An 18,457-nucleotide genomic window follows, 5' to 3' on the forward strand; every position below is an offset into this window, starting at 1 on the left:
GGAAAAACCATAGCCTTGACTAGCTGGACCTTTGCTGGCAAAGTAATGTCTCTGCTTTTGAATATGCTACTAGGTTGGTCATAACTTTCCTTCCAAGGAGTAAGCGTCTTTTAATTTCATGGCTGCTATCACCATCTGCAGTGATTTTGGAGCCTAAGTGAAATGTGTCTCTGTTTCCATTTTTTCCCCTTCCATTTGCCATGAAGTGATGGGACCAGATGCCATGATCTTCGTTTTCTGAATGTTGAGCTTTAAGCCAACTTTTTCACTCTCCTCTTTCACTGTCATCAAGAGGCTCTTTAGTTCTTCTTCACTTTCTGCCATATGGGTGGTGTCGTCTGCATATCTGAGGTTATTGATATTTCTCCTGGCATTCTTAATTCCAGCTTGTGCTTCTTCCAGCCCAGCATTTCCCATGATGTACTCTGCATAGAAGTTAAATAAGCAGAGTGACAATATACAGCCTTGAAGTACTCCTTTTCCTATTTGGAACCAGTCTGTTGTTCCATGTCCAGTTCTAACTGTTGCTTCCTGACCTGATATAGTTTTCTCAAGAGGCAGGTCAGGTAGGTTTATTCCTTGTTATTTTATTCTTTTTGATGCAGTTGCTAATGGAATTGTTTCCTTAATTTCTCTTTCTGATTGTTTGTTGTTAGTGTATGGAAATGCAACAGATTTCTGTATCCTGCAATTTTATTGAATTCATTAATGAGCTCTACTAGTTTTCTGGCAGTGTCTTTAGGATTTTCTATGTGTAGTATCTTATTTAACTTATATGCAGAGTACATCATGAGAAACTCTGGGCTGGAAGAAGAACAAGCTAGAATCAAGTTTGCCGGGAGAAATATCAATAACCTCAGATATGCAGATGACACCACCCTTATGGCAGAAAGTGAAGAGGAACTAAAAAGCCTCTTGATGAAAGTGAAAATATAGAGTGAAAAAGTTGACTTAAAGCTCAACATTCAGAAAACTAAGATCATGGTATCTGGTCCCATCATTTCATGGGAAATAGATGGGGAAACAGTGGAAATGGTGTCAGAATTTATTTTTGGGGTCTCCAAAATCACTGCAGATGGTGATTGCAGCCATGAAATTAAAAGACGCTTACTCCTTGGAAGGAAAGTTATGACCAACCTAGCCAGCATATTAAAAAGCAGTGACATTACTTTACCAACAAAGGTCCGTCTAGTCAAGGCTATGGTTTTTCCAGTACTCATGTATGGATGTGGGAGTTGGACTATAAAGAAAGCTGAGTGCTGAAGAATTGATGCTTTTGAACTGTTGTATTGGAGAAGACTCTTGAGAGTCCCTTGGACTGCAAGGAGCTCCAACCAGTCCATTCTAAAGGAGATCAGTCCTGGGTGTTCATTGGAAGGACTGATATTGAAGCTGAAACTCCAATATTTTGCCACCTCATGTGAAGAGTTGACTCATTGGAAAAGACTTTGATGCTGGGAGGGATTGGGGGCAGGAGGAGAAGGGGATGGAAGAGGATGAGATGGCTGGATGGCATCATTGACTCAGTGGACATGGGTTTGGGTAGGCTCCAGGAGTTGGTGATGGACAGGAAAGCCTGGTGTGCTCAAGTTCATGGGTTTGCAAAGAGTCAGACATGACTGAGTGACTGAACTGAACTGGACTGAACTGAATTTTCTAAATTTACTGAGGCTTATTTTTTGGTCTAGCATGTGACCTATCCAAGAGTATGTTACATGTGTACTTGAAAAGAATGTGCATTCAAAGGCTTTTGAATAGAATGTGCTTCAGTTTATATATATGTAAAATTCATCTGGTATGATTTGTTATTTAAGGCCAGTATTTCCTTATTGATTTTCTGTATGGATGATCTGTCCATTGATGTAAGTAGTGTGTTAAGGTCTCAACTATTACTGTATTACTGTTGATTTCTCCCTTTATTTCTGTTAATATTTGGTTTATGTATTTAGGTTTTTCTATGTTGGGTGAATATATTAACAACTGTTATATCTTTTTTGAATGATCCCTTGATCATTATGTAATGTCCTTCTTTGTTTCCTGTAAAAGTCTTTGTTTTGAAATCTATTTTTCTGTTATAAGTATCGCTGCCCAGCTATTCTTAAATTTCCATTTGCATGGAATACCTTTTTCTGTCCCTGAACTTTCAGTCAGTTTTATATCTGAATTGAGTCTTTGTAGGCTGCAGATATACAAATCTTGTTTCTGTATCCATTTTACCACTCTGTCTTTGATTAAAGCATTTAGTCCAATTTACATTTAAAATAGTTATTCATATGTATGTTCTTTTTGCCATTTTGTTAAATGTGTTGAGTTTGTTTTTGTAGGTGCGTTTTGTTCCTTTCTTCTTTTGTTCTTTTCTCTTGTATTTTGATAAATATCTTTAGTGCTTTATTCCTTTTTCTGTTTGTATCTATTATAGACTTTTGGCTTGTCACTACTGTGAGTTTTACATGTGGAAATATATATGGAAAAAAATACAAGTGAGAATCTCTCAGTTGTGTCTGACTCTTTTCAACCCATGGTGTAGCCTGCTAGGCTCTTCTGACCATTGAATTTTCCAGGCGAGAATACTGGAGTGGGTAACCATTCCCTTCTCCACGGGATGTTCCCGACCCAGGGATCAAGCCCAGGTCTCCTGCATAGCAGGCATAGTCTTTAACTGTTTTAAGTTGCTGATCTCTTAATTTCAAATACATTTTATCAACCTTGCATTTGTACTCTCCTCCCCTCACAATTATGATTTTTGATACCGTATTTTACATATAATTTCTTTGCATGTCTCTTACCTTCTTATTGTGGATATACAGGAATTTACTACTTTTGTCTTTTACCCTTACTACTAGCTCTGTGTGTGGGTGCTTTCCTATCTTTAGCACCAGTTTGCCCTTACTGATGAAGTTTTCAATTTATAATTTTCAATTTTCTTGTGGCCCTTCCTTTATCACTTAAAGAGTTACTTTAACATTTCTTGTGAGGCTGGTTTAGTTGTGCTGAACTTTTTTAGCTTTTGCTTGTCTGTGAAGTTTTTTATTCTCCATCAAATCTGAATGAGAGCTTTGCTGGATAGAGTATTCTTGATTTTTAAGTTTTTCCCTTTCATCATTTTAAATATACCATACCACTTCCTTCTGGCCTGCAGAGTTTCTGCTGAAAAATAAGCTGATAACATTATGGGAATTCCTTTGTATGTTATTTGTTGTTTTTCTCTTTTATTATAATATTATCTCTATATCTTTATTTTTTATTTTAGTTAAATAATTTTAATTAAATAAATAAATACTGTGTCTTGGTATGTTTGTTTTTGAGTTAATCCTCTATGGAACTCTGCTTTCTGAATTTATATATTTCCTTTCCCAGGTTAGGGAATTTTTCATCTGTTATAACTTCTATTATGCTCTCAGCTCCTTTCTTTCTGTCTCTCTTCTTCTTCTTGGACCCCTATTCACTTTATAGTGAATATTATTGGGCTTGATGTTGTCCCAGAAGTCTCTTAAATTGTCCTCATGTCTTTCATTATTATTTTTTTTCTGTTAAGCATCATTGATTTCCACGACTGTTTCTTCCAGGTTATTGATTCATTCATCTGTATCATTTAATCTACTATTGATTTCTTCTAGTACATTTTAAATTTCACTTATATTCTTTATCTCTGTTTGGTTGTTGTTTGTATTTTATAAATCTTTGTTAAAACTTCTAATGTCTTGCTCTGTGCATCAATTCTCTTGAGTTCTTTGATCATTTTTATGATCACTACTCTGAACTCTTTATCAGGTTGATTGCCTAACTCAACTTTACTTAGCTCTTCTTCTAGAGTTTTATCTTGTTTCTTCATTTGAAACATGTTCCTCTGTCACTTAATTTTGCCTAAATTGCTTTTTTATATTAACTTATCTGGTAGGTTGGTTATGTTTTCTGACTTTGAAGAACTGGCCTTTTGCAGGAGACACCTTTTGTTCTCAGCAGTGTATTCCCCTCTCATCACCAGTGCCATATTCTCTACAGGTTCCCCCATGAGGGCTGCAAGGGTCTTTCTGTTGCAGCTGATGGACTATGTGAGCAGTCTGCTAAACTTGGTCGGCTGGTCCATTTGGTTGCTCAATCTTGCCTTGTATGGAGGCTGAGATGACCTCTGGTTTGTGGTACTGGGTTATCAGGCATCTGATTGTGGAACTTTGGGGAGCCCTGGACTTTTGCTGGGTTACTGGTGGGTGGAGTCAGGGTCCAGGAGACCCAGGGGCTATTGCCTGCCCATCAATGGATAAAACCAGGTCATGGAGCTAGTGTGGCTTACTGGAAAGCAGAACCAAGTCCTGGATTCTTGTTTCAGGGCTAAGGAGTCCCAGAGCATGTTGTTGGTGGGTGGGACTGGTTCCTGAAATATCTGGCTGTGTGGCCTCTGGTTTCTTGAAGCTTGTGTTGGCCTGCCCGTGTCTGTGTCCCCTGGGTGAGCTGCAGTTGCCTCCTAACCCAGCTTCTGCCTTCTAGTCCAGACTATGTGGTGTATGCCCTTTAAGTGTGAATTCTCTGTTTTCCTCAGCCCTCTGGGACTCCCGAAAGCAAGCCCCACTGCCATTCAATACGAAATGCCCTGGGGGCTCATCTTCCTGGTGCAGGGCTTCTGGGTTGGAGAGCTTAAAGTGGGGTTTGAACTTCTCACTCCTTTGGGAGTGCTTCTGCAGTTGTAAATATTCTCCCATTTGTGAAGCGCCTACCTGGGGGTATTGGATTGGACTATATCATGGCCCAGTCCCTTTTACCTCTCTCAATTTGATTTCTTCTTTGTATTTTTGGTTGTAGAAGATCTTTTCTGGTAGGTTCTAGTCTTTTTTTAATCTATGATTGTTTTTCAAATAGTTGTGATGGTGTGCCTGTGAGAAGAGGTCGGCTCAGGGTCTTCTCCTCCACTTATCTTGCACACTTTCCCTGTGGATAATTTTAACTATTGATTGTAGGAAATGAACCTTAGGAATTAAGTCCTCTCTAGAGTTGATAATTATGCAGACATTTCCTCAAAAGAAAAGTTATACCAATTTCAAGCAGAATAAAATAAAATATAAACCTTGTTCCAATTTGTTGTTTCAGTTTTTTAAATTGTGTTTTAACGAAAGCATTGCAGTTGGTTCTTATTCATCATATTCCTCAGTGAGAAGCAGTGTAGGGTTTGGATAAGAGCATAGATTGTTCATATCTGGCTTTATCATGTATTGGTTATGTGAACTTGGCAAGCTCTTCTCAAATCTTCAGTCCTCTCTAACCTGAGGGTGGTAATGTACCCTGTCTCAAAGAGATACTTGAAAAACTAAAGAATAAAAAGTAATATAAGGAACTTGATATGAGATCCAGCACTTGGTAAGCTCTCAATAAATGTTAGATAATTATCATGGTTATTATTAGCTTTAAGTGAGAAATCTTTATCTCAGGGCATATCCTAGTTTTTCAACATCCATCTAATTGCCCAAGACTGAAACTTGGGGAAAATCCTTGATTCTTCTATTTCTAATTCTTTATCCAGTTGATGCTCTTCTTGACTCTCAAATACGTATACTTCTTACTGTTTGCTGCTACCATGGGCCAAGCTGCCACCTACCATCAAAGGCCTGGCCATTTTAACAATAGCAGAGAGTTCTCAAACCTCTGATTGTCTTCCCTTCAATCCATTCCCAACATTCAGGCAGAGGGATTGTTCTAAAATGCAAATCAAGCTGATGCCACTCTCCTGCTGAGAAGTGATCAGTGATATTCCAATGTCCTTTGCATGAAGTCCAAGTTCCTTGAGATGACTTACCAGACTTTCATGATTTAGTCCTTGCTCATCTCTGTAGATTCATATTTTGCAACCTCCTTACCCTCTGTGTCTTAGCCAAAATGAATTTGTCTCAGTTTTGAAAACAGCATGCTCCCTTTCACTCCAGTCTTTACATATGGTTCTTTGTTTTTCTGGATGACTACTATGCCTCTTGTCTGTTTAGTCTAAGAGTCACTTCTGGGTGGCTGTCTGTGATCCCACTGTGGCAATTAGGTGCCTTAGATTTTTTTTCTTCCATTGTATTTGTTATTTCCCCTCACAATAGCTGTCACAAAGGTTTATAAATGTACTTTTAAAAATAATTTTCTCAATACCACTAGACATACTGCTTAATTGGCTGCACATTAGAAGCCACTAGGTAGCTAAAAATAATCTGATGCCCAAGACCTGCCTCAAAGCAATTAAAGCAGATGAATTAAGACTGGGGTGGGTCCCCCATGTTTGTATTTATGTTTGACTCTCAAGTGATTCTAAAGTGTGGTCAGAGTTCAGATACACTGCTATATATGGTAAGTTCTCATGCATGAGGATTTTCTGTTGTTTTTTTTTTCCCGGAGATTTGTTTCCTAGCATGTGGTAAATATTTGGTTAAACGTATTCTCACTTGGGCTTCCCAGGTGGCGGTAGTGGCAAAGGACCTGCCTCCCAGTGTAGGAGATGTAAGAGACACGGGTTTGATTGCTGGGTTGGGAAGATCCCCTGGAGAAGGAAGTGGCAACCCACTCCAGTATTCTTGCCTGGAGAATCCCATGGACAGAGGAGCCAGGCGGGCTATAGTTCATAAGGTTGCAAAGAGTCAGATATGACTGAAGCAATTTAGCACACATGCACATTCTTATTCTGTAATTTCCACTTTTAACCAACTTAAACAGGCCTGAAGATATAAGAAGAAAAGCATCCCCCTCCCCGCATTCTTGTATTTTACATAGAATGTTATGAGGTCATGGTATCAATTAGCCCCCTAAAATTCCCTTTAAGATTTGGAATATAGGTGCTTTACTAGATAGAATGGCCATAAATATCAGGCTCTCAAAGATATTCATTTTCAGAAAGAGATTAGGACCCAGTTTCACAGACACTTCTCAGAAGTTGTCACCCATTGTCTAATATCTCTCTCCAATTAGGAAGATACCATGGCAAACAGACAGGGTAGTGTCAGGACATACTAATGAATATGATTTTATATTTAATAATATCTGTAATATCATTATAGATTAATATTTTATATTTAATGCATCAGTTATGGAAAAAGGAATGACTGGTCTGTTTCAGTAAGTCAGGGAAGAATTTGAGAGGAGCTGACATTTAAATTAAGCCTTGAAGTACAACTTGGAGTTTGCCATGCAGATGGGGCCTTTGGTTGCCAATCTGTTTGTGAAATGCCAAATATACTAGGTTGGAAGGTAGATGTTTAAAAATGTCTGTCATTTTCCTTTATTTTCAAAGGGGAAAGAAAAATGACAATTTGCATTCTAATATTTGGATGATGGTGTGGATTTTTTTCCCCATACCTTGACTAGCTTGTGTTGAGGCAGATATATTTTAATATTTGAAGACTGCCACTAAGGTGGATTTAAAGGTCTTATGATTTTAAGTGTAAATGGGTGACCCTTAATATCCCAGTCATTCTTGACAATGTGGATTTTTTTTCAGTATTATAAAGTTACAGATATTATGATGATTTTCTTAGACATCAAAATACTTTACATATTCAGATAAAATAATATTCTATAAATAACCAGATAAAACTGAAATTAATAAAATAGAAAATAAAATAGGAAGCAAATTTAAATTTTATTATCAAGGAAGAAATATGAAGTAACCAGAAGTAGGTGAAGTATCAAAGTATTCTGTTCAGAATGGTTAGGGGATAATATGAAATAATTGCTTCTTTTTCAAAATAGTGTTAATCCTTTATATGCATTAAGAGCTAATATGAAGTTGTATTACATTTGAAAATAATAAAAAAAAATTAAATGACATTCTTTTCTTTCCCTCTAGATTTTCCTATGCATCTTTCTGTGATTCCAACATCATAGCAGTGGTGGTAGACACGGCTCTCTATGTTGCTAAGAAAAATAGCCCATTTGTGGAAGTGTGGGATAAGAAGACTGAAAAACTCTGTGAACTAATAGATTGTGTGCACTTTTTAAAGTAAATTAATATTTTCTTTAATTTCTTTTATTGTGGAAAGAGTACTATGGGACCTGTCTGCTTAACAAATGTTTAAGTGTGCACTGTGTTGTTGAATGTAGGTACAGTGTCATTGCTTCTTTATTTCATGCCTGTAAGAACTGTCCTTACCCTTCAGATTTCACAGAGGGAGAAATTATGGCTTATTTTTCTTCCTTTATACTTCTAAATAGATAAATGTTAAAAAAATTTAGAAACAAAATCGTTAATAATTTTTGGCACCATCTGTTGGTATCCAGCAAATTTCGTCTTTGGAAAAAAATAGAATCATAATAGACATGGTTTCTTACATGTCTATTACAAAGTATTACAAAGAAAAAGTCACAAAACAATATAAAATCTGGGTGGAAAATGTGCTAGACTGACCAGGCTCAAGTGTGTAGGAGACTTCACATCACCCGCACACCTTGTGTGCTGCCGCTGGCGTCCAGGACCATCACCAGTTTTATTTGCTAGCTACTATATAGTTTTATTTTGGTTTTACTGTATAGAATTTTTTTTTTTATCTTCTAGAGAACATTTTGATTATATACCATATCTGTAAATTGAGATTTCAAAGTTTACTAACACTTTAGTTTTTCTCTGGATGGTGAGGAGATTTCTGTTTGGAAGACCTGACAGTTCTGCCTAGTCCTTTCCTAGAGTTCTAAAATTATTGGAATTTTTTACTTCTGGATACCTCATTTTTGTCATGAATTATTCATTAGCTCAGGAAAAAATTCAGTGATTTGGATTCATATCTTTTACATGTAGATGATTATAGTTTTTATTTTCTTTTTATAACTTTTAAACTTCATGAAAAAAATGTTGAAAGTAATGCTTTTTTTCTTTATATTGAACAGATACTATTCATTTTTTGCTGCATTGTATAGGTTTGTTATATATAAAAATTATATCCATCTTATTTATTTCAGAGTTTCTTGAAGTTGAGAGGCAATTGTTGTGTTATCTTTGATAATTTATGCTTTAAGTAGCAAAATGTGGCTCTTTGACGTTCTATATTTAGCAAAATTTGACATTCTATATTTAGCAAAATTTCATATAATTTTAATGATATGTAATGATTCTTGTCATGTATTCATAATCCAAAATGTTGTATATATATATTATGTGTGTGTGTCTGTATATATAGTCACATTTATTTTATCTCTTTATTTTTGAACAAAAAGGATTAATGCATGCTTTCTTTATGGTTTAGGGAGGAACTGGTCAGAGTAAGCAAGGAATTGAAACACAAAATGTCTTATTCTGGGAGAGTGAAGACTCTCTGCCTCCAGAAGAACACTGCTCTCTGGATAGGAACTGGAGGAGGCCATATCTTACTCCTTGATCTTTCAACTCGTCGGATTATACGTATAATTCACAACTTTTGTGATTCTGTTAGAGTCATGATGACTGCACAGTTAGGCAAGTTTACTTCCTTTAAATCTTTTTTCATATTCTCTTAAGACTATAAGAATATGTTTTTTCTTCACTTCCCAACATTGTATGAAGTGTCTCAGAAATTCATAGTGAAATTTTGCAAGATATATTTTGAATAGGGGCCTTATAAGCATGAAGTGAGTAGATGTTTTTAGTCCCATAAGAGAAGCAGGTATTTCAAATGAACACTAAATTTAGGTCTTACTTTCTCTTTTTTCTTTATAATTAAGGCAAAAAATATATAATGTTATAAGCAGATGATTATTTTGATCTTAGTTTAAACTTTCTACCCTTGTTAAGGAATACCATTTAGTTTTTCTTTCTGTAAATAAATTTATATTTTTGTACAGTATATATTGCTACCAGTGTATATTCTTATAGCAATATATACTTCATAATCTATATACAAATTTTGGGAAATCATTATCTTTTATTTACTTTATGTTTTCTGTTGTTCCTACTTTTCTACTCAACTATGAAGAAATCATGATAGCACATGATGCTCACACTTAACTCTTATTTTGACTAGTTATTTGCTTTAGGGAATAGACTTAGTATTTATACAGAGTTGATCACAAAAATGGGCTTAAGTTCTATAAAACTAGAGTTTATGTAACTTTGGTGCTTCCCTGGTGGCTCCACAGTAAAAAAAATCCACCTGTAATGCAGACGTGAATTTGATCTCTGGGTCAGGAAGATTCCCTGGAGGAGACCATGGCAACCCACTCCAGTATTGTTGTTGGGAGATCCCATGGACAGAGGAGCCTGGTGGGCTACCATCCGTGGGGTCACAAAAGAGTCGGACATGACCTAGCTACTGAACAACATCAATGGATGTAACTTTAGCAAATGAATGATAAAAATGTTGGAACAGGATGGAGACAACAGTAAACCCTTTTACAGGAATGTATTAAGGACAGACCAATGTTTCTCTTCAGTCTCACAAATTTTCCATGAATAGGTGTCAGAGTTGCAGGAAAGTTAGAATTAGGGGCGGACACGACTGAAGCGACTTAGCAGCAGCAGCAGCAGTGACTAACGACTGCCAGGACACTTGTCCATGCAAGCAAAGTAGTAGGTGTATGGGGGGTTGTCTCTCTAGTCTTACTCACCAAGGTTGTTGTATCCTTTAATTTGTATGTACTTGGTATCCAAATGGTTGTTCATTACTGACATTAAAGGGCAATTTCAATGGGTTTAATTGATTTTTTAAATAATTTAAACATAATATACAATATATGGCATGATCTAGCTTCACCTCAGTTTTCTCACCCTTGTCTTTTGCTGTATTCTTCTTTGCTCTTTCTGCTCCAGAAGAAAGTTCAGCCCCTCTTAAATACATGCTTCATCCTACCTCAAAGTTTTGTGTGTGCTGTTTCATTTTGCGGAGTTAACTTAGTTACTGTTTAGTAGCTAATCTCATCACTAGACCATAAAACTCCATTTGTCTCTCTTTAATACATTCCTTTAAAAGGAACTTACACTCTCTCTTTGATATATAGCTTTTGTTGGAGGAGTAATATATAAATATTGAGCCCATTTTGCAGAGAATTTAAGCTGTTTTCTCAGATTCACACAATAAGAATCATAACAAGAAGGTAGATCAGATTTTCTAACTTTAAAAACGTACTGGTCACCTTGCAGAGTATTTTTCGTTCATCACCTTACAGAGTATTTTTTGTTCAAACTCAGTTGAGGGATCTCTTAAGTAGTGGAATTGTAAGTTAATTTCCAAGGTTTTTGTGTCTTAAAATATGAACTGTTGTACTCTTTAAAGTCCAACTTATTATATTGTTTTAACAGAACTCTTTTATTTTTTAATAAAGGAAGCCTTAAAAATGTCATGCTGGTTTTGGGGTATAACCGGAAAAGTGCTGAAGGTACACAACACCAAAAAGGTAATGTTTAATAGGATACTGTGTTCCAAGCAGACTGCAATGACATGAATGATTATAACATATTATGTTTTTATACATTTAGGTAAATATTACATATGCATACAACTTTAGGCATTTTTAATTGATAGCTTCTTTATAGTTCAAATAATCTAGAAATAAATCTTCAAAATTAAGTTTTAGTGATTTAGCAGTGTAATATATTTTTCTGGTGAAGTAGAGCTAGCAACCACTATTAAATGAGAACTAGCTCAAACCCAACATGGGTATTTTTCCTTAGATCTTACCTACTCCGTATTATCCAAATCATAGTCTGATTTTGAAAAGTGTTTGAAAAAGCTTTATTCTTTCAGAAAATGAAGTTTTATGTTACTAAAGGTCCATTGTTAAAATTTAGTAGTTAGTTCTATAATGTATTTTAAAACACTTTCCAAATATAATTTCTTATAAATGGTAATAATTTAGTATGTTACTTTTATATGCATATGTGTATATTGTGTGTGTGTGTGTGTGTGTGTAGTCCCAGGTGGCACTAATGTTAAAGAACCTAGATGCCAGTGCAGGAGAATTAAGAGATCCAGGTTCGATCCCTGGGTCGGGAAGATGACCTGGAGGAGGGCATGGCAACTTGCTCCAGTATTCTTGCCTGGAAAATTCCATGGACAGAGGAGCCTGGAAGGCTACAGTTCATGGGGCCACAGAGTCAGGCATGACTGCACACACACACACACACACACACATAAATATATACACACATACACATTGGTCCAACAGCTAAATATAAATTAACAAAAGATAAAAATGTTTCATGGCAGATCTTTGTAACATGATTTGTTTTTTTGATTTTCTAGAGATACAGTCTTGCTTATCTGTTTGGGACATCAATCTTCCACATGAAGTGCAAAATTTAGAAAAACATATAGAAGTAAGAAAAGAATTAGCTGAAAAAATGAGAAGAACATCTGTTGAATAAGAGGGATATTGGAAATCTTTATCTTTGGATAGAAAAATGGTTATCTTCTCTTGTAAATATCTTTAAAAAATGTTTATGTATAAAAGAATAATTTCCACTACTTGCTGTTTGCTATATGTATATGAAGGAATGTTTATAGATTTTATTTTGTAAAAATGTACAAAATTGTTACCAGTGAAAATATATTTTAAAGAACTATTTTAAATGTAATATTTCTTATATATCCTAATTAAGTTTATGGATTAAGTAATAAAAGGGAATCTAAAAAGTACTTGATTGTAGTACTCATACTGAAATTTACAAAGTGGATAATTTTTTGTTTTGTTACTCATAATGAAGGTTATGTTTATTTTGCATTCTATGATTAAGACAGGTCTATTGCTGGATTACCATCTATATATTCTGTGAAGTGGAATAAAAATAGAAAAGTTTAATACATTCCTTCTTAGATTGCTTTAAAATGCAGTTATCATATATACTTGTAAATAGACATTGAATTTGCACTAATGAAGCCCTTTGCTGGAACATGAGTTATTTTTGTTGCTGATGTAAACAATGCATCTCATACAACTTTATCTAAAACAAAATGCCATAAAATGTGCTGATAAGAAACTAACATGTTGTCAAAATCCTCCTATCCAAGAAAGATGTAGCTATTCTCTTTCCTATATTGCAACTCTGTCTTCAAATATGAAATCATAAAGTTTTATAATTGGTGTAAATAAAATGTTCAGTCCTTCAAGTGATATTGTTATATTTTAATTTTGATTTTAAGTGCTAAACCACACCATTGACTACTTGTTCCCAATCTTCTTCACTCCAAATATTAGTACTCATCTTTTTCCTTAATTTGTGACCTGCAAATTCTACATCAGTCAAAATAGAAACTATTTTCAGAATTATAGAATTCTACAACTCCCACCAAGACCATGGGGTAAGAATGTAACATTCCAGTTTGCTGAAACAGAAAGGAGCTTTAGCTATGATGGGTACCTGTTAACCTAGTCTTCTAAATTATACCTGAACTGTTTAAATAAATTCCTATAGTTGGAGTGTTGGGCTTCCTTGATAGCTCAGTTGGTAATGAATCTGCCAGCAATGCAGGGGACCCCAGTTCTATTCCTAGGTCAGGAATATCTGCTGGAGAAGAGATAGACTACCCACTCCAGTATTCTTGGGCTTCCCTTGTGGCTCAGCTAGTAGAGAATCTGCCTGCAGTGCAGGAGTCGTGGGTTCGATCCCTGGGTTGGGGAAATCCTCTGGAGAAGGGAAAGGCTACCCACCCCGGTATTCTGGCGTGGAGAATTCCATGGACCTTATAATCCATTGGGTTGCAAAGAGTTGGACACGACTGAGCAACTTTCACTTCACTTCACTTCCCTTCATAATAGGAGTGCCAGGGTCAAGTACCTAGGTAACCATTTAAGTGTCATTTCTGCTTTAAAAGAAATTTGGAGGGTGGGGAGTGGTAAATCTGTTGGCCCTGGCCAAAATTTCTTATTTCAAACTATTCCCTGTGATAGGATGAAAGTGAAGTGAAACTGTTAGTTGCTTAGTCATGTCTGACTCTTTGCAACTCCATGGACTGAAGCCCACCAAACTCCTCTGTACATGGGATTCTCCAGGCAAGAATACTGGAATGGGTTGCCATTCCCTTCTCCAGGGGATTTTCCAAACCCAGGGATTGAACCTGGGTCTCCTGCATTGCAGGCAGATTCTTTATCATCTGAACCACCAGGGAAGCCTATAATAGATAACTAGTCTATTTAATAGACTCAAAACTGAGAATTTTATTATATGAAGCCTTTAAATTTATGTTAATGGTAATTTATGTATTTTTAACCCTGATTCTCCATTTTCAAAAGGATCTATGTTTTATTTGTTGTGTAGTTTAAAAAAAAAGTCAGAAATAATGGAACTATTTGTTCCTGTGATATTTCTCATTGTTACTTTGTATTTACATGCCAGTTGTTCCAAAAGATAATTATGAAGAAATAAAAAATGAACATTGTATTTAAATGAAGTAATAAACATTTTAAAAGCACATTTGTGAATTTTAAAACTTTGTTTTGTTTTTCACATGTAAGTCTGTAATCCATCTAAACTTTGTATTAATCTGTGTATGTTACATTCCACTATAGGAGTTGCTAACTGAAGTGTTCTCCTGGAGTACAATCAGTTGTCAGGATATAAACCAGGATATAATCTCAGGATATAATCCAGGATATAATTTCAGGATATAACCCAGTGGGCATAATATATTCTATTTTCAAATTCTCGTAGAAATTTTAAGAATTTTTCACTTGAGTACTATACAAAAAATAAGACCGATTTATTTAAAAAAATAGTCATTAATTTTTTTTTCTTCTATTTGGAACACTAAAAACACTACTAACCATTATCAAAACATAAGTATTTACCATAATTAAAAATATACTTTTACATGGGAATTTTAGATGTAAAGAAAAGGGAGCCCCTATAAATCTAATTCTGGCAAGCATTGATTATGTGTGAACTATTTAGCTATTTTTCATCAAGACAGTAAGACATATATTGATGAAAGAGTGCAGAGGTAGCAAAAGAGATGGCCTTCTTGTCAGTTTCATTGCTGCTTACTGGTTTGCTTTTTATGTCCTGCTGCTGCTGCTAAATCACTTCAGTCATATCCGACTCTTAGCGACCCCATGGACTGCAGCCTACCAGGCTCCTCCGTCCATGGGATTTTCCAGGCAAGAGTACTGGAGTGGGTTGCCATGTCCTACATTGGTCTAAATTCCATGTCAGACTATTATAGCAAGGGGATTTCCTTGTGACAAAGTGGTAGCTGCAAACAGTTAACAGGATTTTTTTCTGCACTTACTGAAATAAACATATTAAGTGCAACTCTGTCAGTGGTGTTCACTATGGACATAATTTTTTAATATGAAAATCAGTGTGACTGATAGGATTTACGATTTTCTCTTCTCCAGTGAATTGCCTGCAGCTGCCTGTTTCCTGATGGTACATCCCTGTTCTGAATTGGGTAATATTTTGTGTTACAGGGTAGAGTGAGAATGCTCTGACTTTTTGTTATTAGCGGGAGGGTAACTGGGAGTAGAGAACAGGGTTGAGGTTGAAGATCATCCAGTAAAAACTCTTCTGCCTTAGCAAAGAATTACTTTTTTTGTAGGTAACTTTCATGTATTGCAATCAATCCCTTTTTGCTCCCCCTGCTACAATATAGGTTTTTAAAAAATTTATCTGCTTCATATCCACCATGTCTGAGCTACATTACAGACTAGCACAATACCCCTGGAACATAATTATATATGGGAAATTTAATTTGGCATTCTAAACCATCTATTAATTTCTTAAAAATTTCTGGACAGTCCCTTCTTATAAGAGGAAATTATAACATAAATGAGGTAATTTCAGTTTTATGTGACTAATGCTGCTGCTGCTAAGTCACTTCAATCGTGTCTGACTCTGTGTGACCCCATAGACGGCAGCCCATCAGGCTCCCCGATCCCTGGGATTTTCCAGGCAAGAACACTGGAGTGGGTTGCCATTTCCTTCTCCAAAGCATGAAAGTGAAAAGTGAAAGTGAAGTCGCTCAGTCGTGTCCGACTCTTAGCGACCCCATGGACTGCAACCTACCAGGCTCCACTGTTCATGGGATTTTCCAGGCAAGAGTACTGGAGTGGGTTGCCATTGTGTACTTGAATAAATCTGGGAGACTTGAATAAATTTGAGACACTGTAGCTCTTAATTCACAACTGATTTACAGATCAAATTAACATCACATGTGTTTCCAAAAAACATCAGGAGACTATTGAAAGTTGTTTTGGTTAGATGCCTAGAAAAAAAAAAAACTTACATCTTCTCTGAAGAAATAGATATTTGTCCTTTTTCTCAAGTAACATAAGTTTTTAAAGACAAGTGTACATTTTAATATACAAAACCTACTAATAAAGATGACAACATGAGAAAGAAGCTTCACGGTCAACTCAGAGCAAAAGAGGTCATCTAAGGAAACGATGTCAAAGTTTATTTTTGGGGGCTCCAAAATCACTGCAGATGGTGATTGCAGCCGTGATATTAAAATAAAAATAATAATAATAGAAAAATAAAAGATGGTTATTCATTGGAAGGAAAGTTATGACCAACCTAAATAGCATTTAAAAAAGCAGAGACATTACTTTGTCAACAAAGGTCCATCTAGTCAAGGCTATGGTTTTTCCAGTGGTCATGTATGGATGTGAGAGTTGGACGATGAAGAAAGCTGAGTGCTGAAGAATTGATGCTTTTGAACTGTGGTGTTGGAGAAGACTCTTGAGAGTCCCTTGGACTGCAAGGATATCCAACCAGTCCATTCTAAAGGAGATCAGTCCTGGGTGTTCTTTGGAAGGAATGATGCTAAAGCTGAAACTCCAGTACTTTGGCCACCTCATGCGAAGAGTTGACTCATTGGAAAAGACCCTGATGCTGGGAGGGGTTGGGGCAGGAGGAGAAAGGGACAACAGAGGATGAGATGGCTGGATGGCATCACTGACTCGATGGACATGAGTCTGAGTGAACTCTGGGAGTTTGTGATGGACAGGGAGGCCTGGTGTGCTGCAATTCATGGGGTCGCAAAGAGTCGGACACGACTGAGCAACTGAACTGAACTGAAGAGTCCAAATATTAGAACTGTGAAACAGAGTCTGCAAAAAAGATAAGCTTGAACATTTTTTCAGGTATCAGGAAACCGGAAGTATTGCATGACTAAGGAGATTTGAAAATGAACCAAGTGAAACTTCTAAAAAGGAGAAATACAATAGCTATAGTTAAAAGAAGCCATCTTTTTCTTTTTTGTTGTCTTTGCATTCAGAGAGCGCAGTGAAATTGAATCTTTTGTTGACTTACTTTTGGGGGCAAATATGCATGTGGCAAGCCATGTTCAGTCGTGTCTGACTCTGCTACCCTGTGGACTGACCTCCAGGATCCTCTGTCCATGGGATTTTCCCAGCAAGAATACTGGAGTGGATTGCCCTTTTTCCCTCCAGGTGATCTTTATGACCCAGGGATCAAACCTGTGTCTCCTGCATCTCCTGGGTCTCCTGCACTGCGGGCAGATTCTTTACTGCTGAGCCAGTGGGGTAGCCCAAAAATGTCATAGATTAGTTTAATAGCATTTTAGATAAACAAAAAGTTAGTGAACCTAAAGATAAGTCAAAAGATATTTTTTATAGTGCAGCAGGTATAGCAAAATAGATTAATCATGTATGCTGAGTAGTTAAGAATCCTGTGGGATGGGATAAGAATTTCAATTTTCTGGTTGGACTATTAGAAGAAGGATAGGGGAGAAGTGTTTCTGAGGAGACAATGGCTAAGAAATGGCTAGAACTGATAAAAGATAGCAATCTTTATACAAGAAGACTTGAGAATTTAAATTAGGATAAACTAAAAGATAGCTCCACATAGACACAATATAAAAGACCTGGGTGAATCTCATAAACATTGCATTGAGCAATTAAAGCCAAACATAAAGAATAAACATTTTGCTTCTGTTCATATAAAAATTAAAACAAAAATTGAGCTCTATTGTTTAAGTATGCATAGATACATGGCAAAACTAGAAGCAGTAAAGAAATGGTGATTACAAATGTCAAGACAGTGATCATCTTTATAAAAGAGGAAAGGAATTATTGCTTCTCAATCAGGCAGGTAGGGGATTCTAGGATGCTGGAAAATGTTTTATATCTAAAACATTGATGATTAGATGGGGTTTGGTTGTATAAAAATTTCTAAATTATACATTTACATTTTATGTACTTACTCATATCATCTTTCAATTAAAAATGAGATCATACTAATTTACCTGCACTGAATGAAGTAAATTGTCCTGAAGACATTTGCTAAAAAATGTTTCAAATTTCTGTAGTTCTTCTTATCTCTTTGTATTTAGTTTTTTAGTAGGGCATATGGTTTGATAGGGAACAAATCATCCCGAAACATTCCCTAGATAAGGAAATGTATCATTTATTGCTAGCTATTAGCAATTATTATTATTATCAATTATTATAATTGATCTAATATCAATTATTATTGCTAGCTAACATCATTGCACACTGCGTTACTCAGTTTTAACATTACAGTTAACATTATACACACAAAATAATTCTGAACTTCTAAGCTTAGAGTGTTGAG

At 35.9% G+C, this 18,457-nt stretch overlaps 1 protein-coding gene across 3 annotated transcripts in view; it reads left to right on the forward strand.

The window, feature by feature from the left end:
- Positions 1-13,035, forward strand: part of LRRK2 (leucine rich repeat kinase 2) — a 210,429-nt gene extending 197,394 nt beyond the window's left edge. For all 3 annotated transcript variants that reach the window (XM_070370619.1, XM_070370618.1, XM_070370620.1), the window contains 4 exons: positions 7,808-7,960; positions 9,198-9,410; positions 11,252-11,319; positions 12,168-13,035. In XM_070370619.1, coding sequence (XP_070226720.1) covers positions 7,808-7,960; positions 9,198-9,410; positions 11,252-11,319; positions 12,168-12,289 — 556 coding nt within the window. In that variant the 3' untranslated portion in view covers positions 12,290-13,035. The remainder of the gene's footprint in view (positions 1-7,807; positions 7,961-9,197; positions 9,411-11,251; positions 11,320-12,167) is intronic.
- The last annotated feature ends 5,422 nt before the right edge of the window (positions 13,036-18,457 follow it).

This window comes from Bos mutus, chromosome 5, assembly GCF_027580195.1.
Source record: "Bos mutus isolate GX-2022 chromosome 5, NWIPB_WYAK_1.1, whole genome shotgun sequence".
In the NCBI taxonomy this organism is placed as follows: Eukaryota; Metazoa; Chordata; class Mammalia; order Artiodactyla; family Bovidae; genus Bos; species Bos mutus.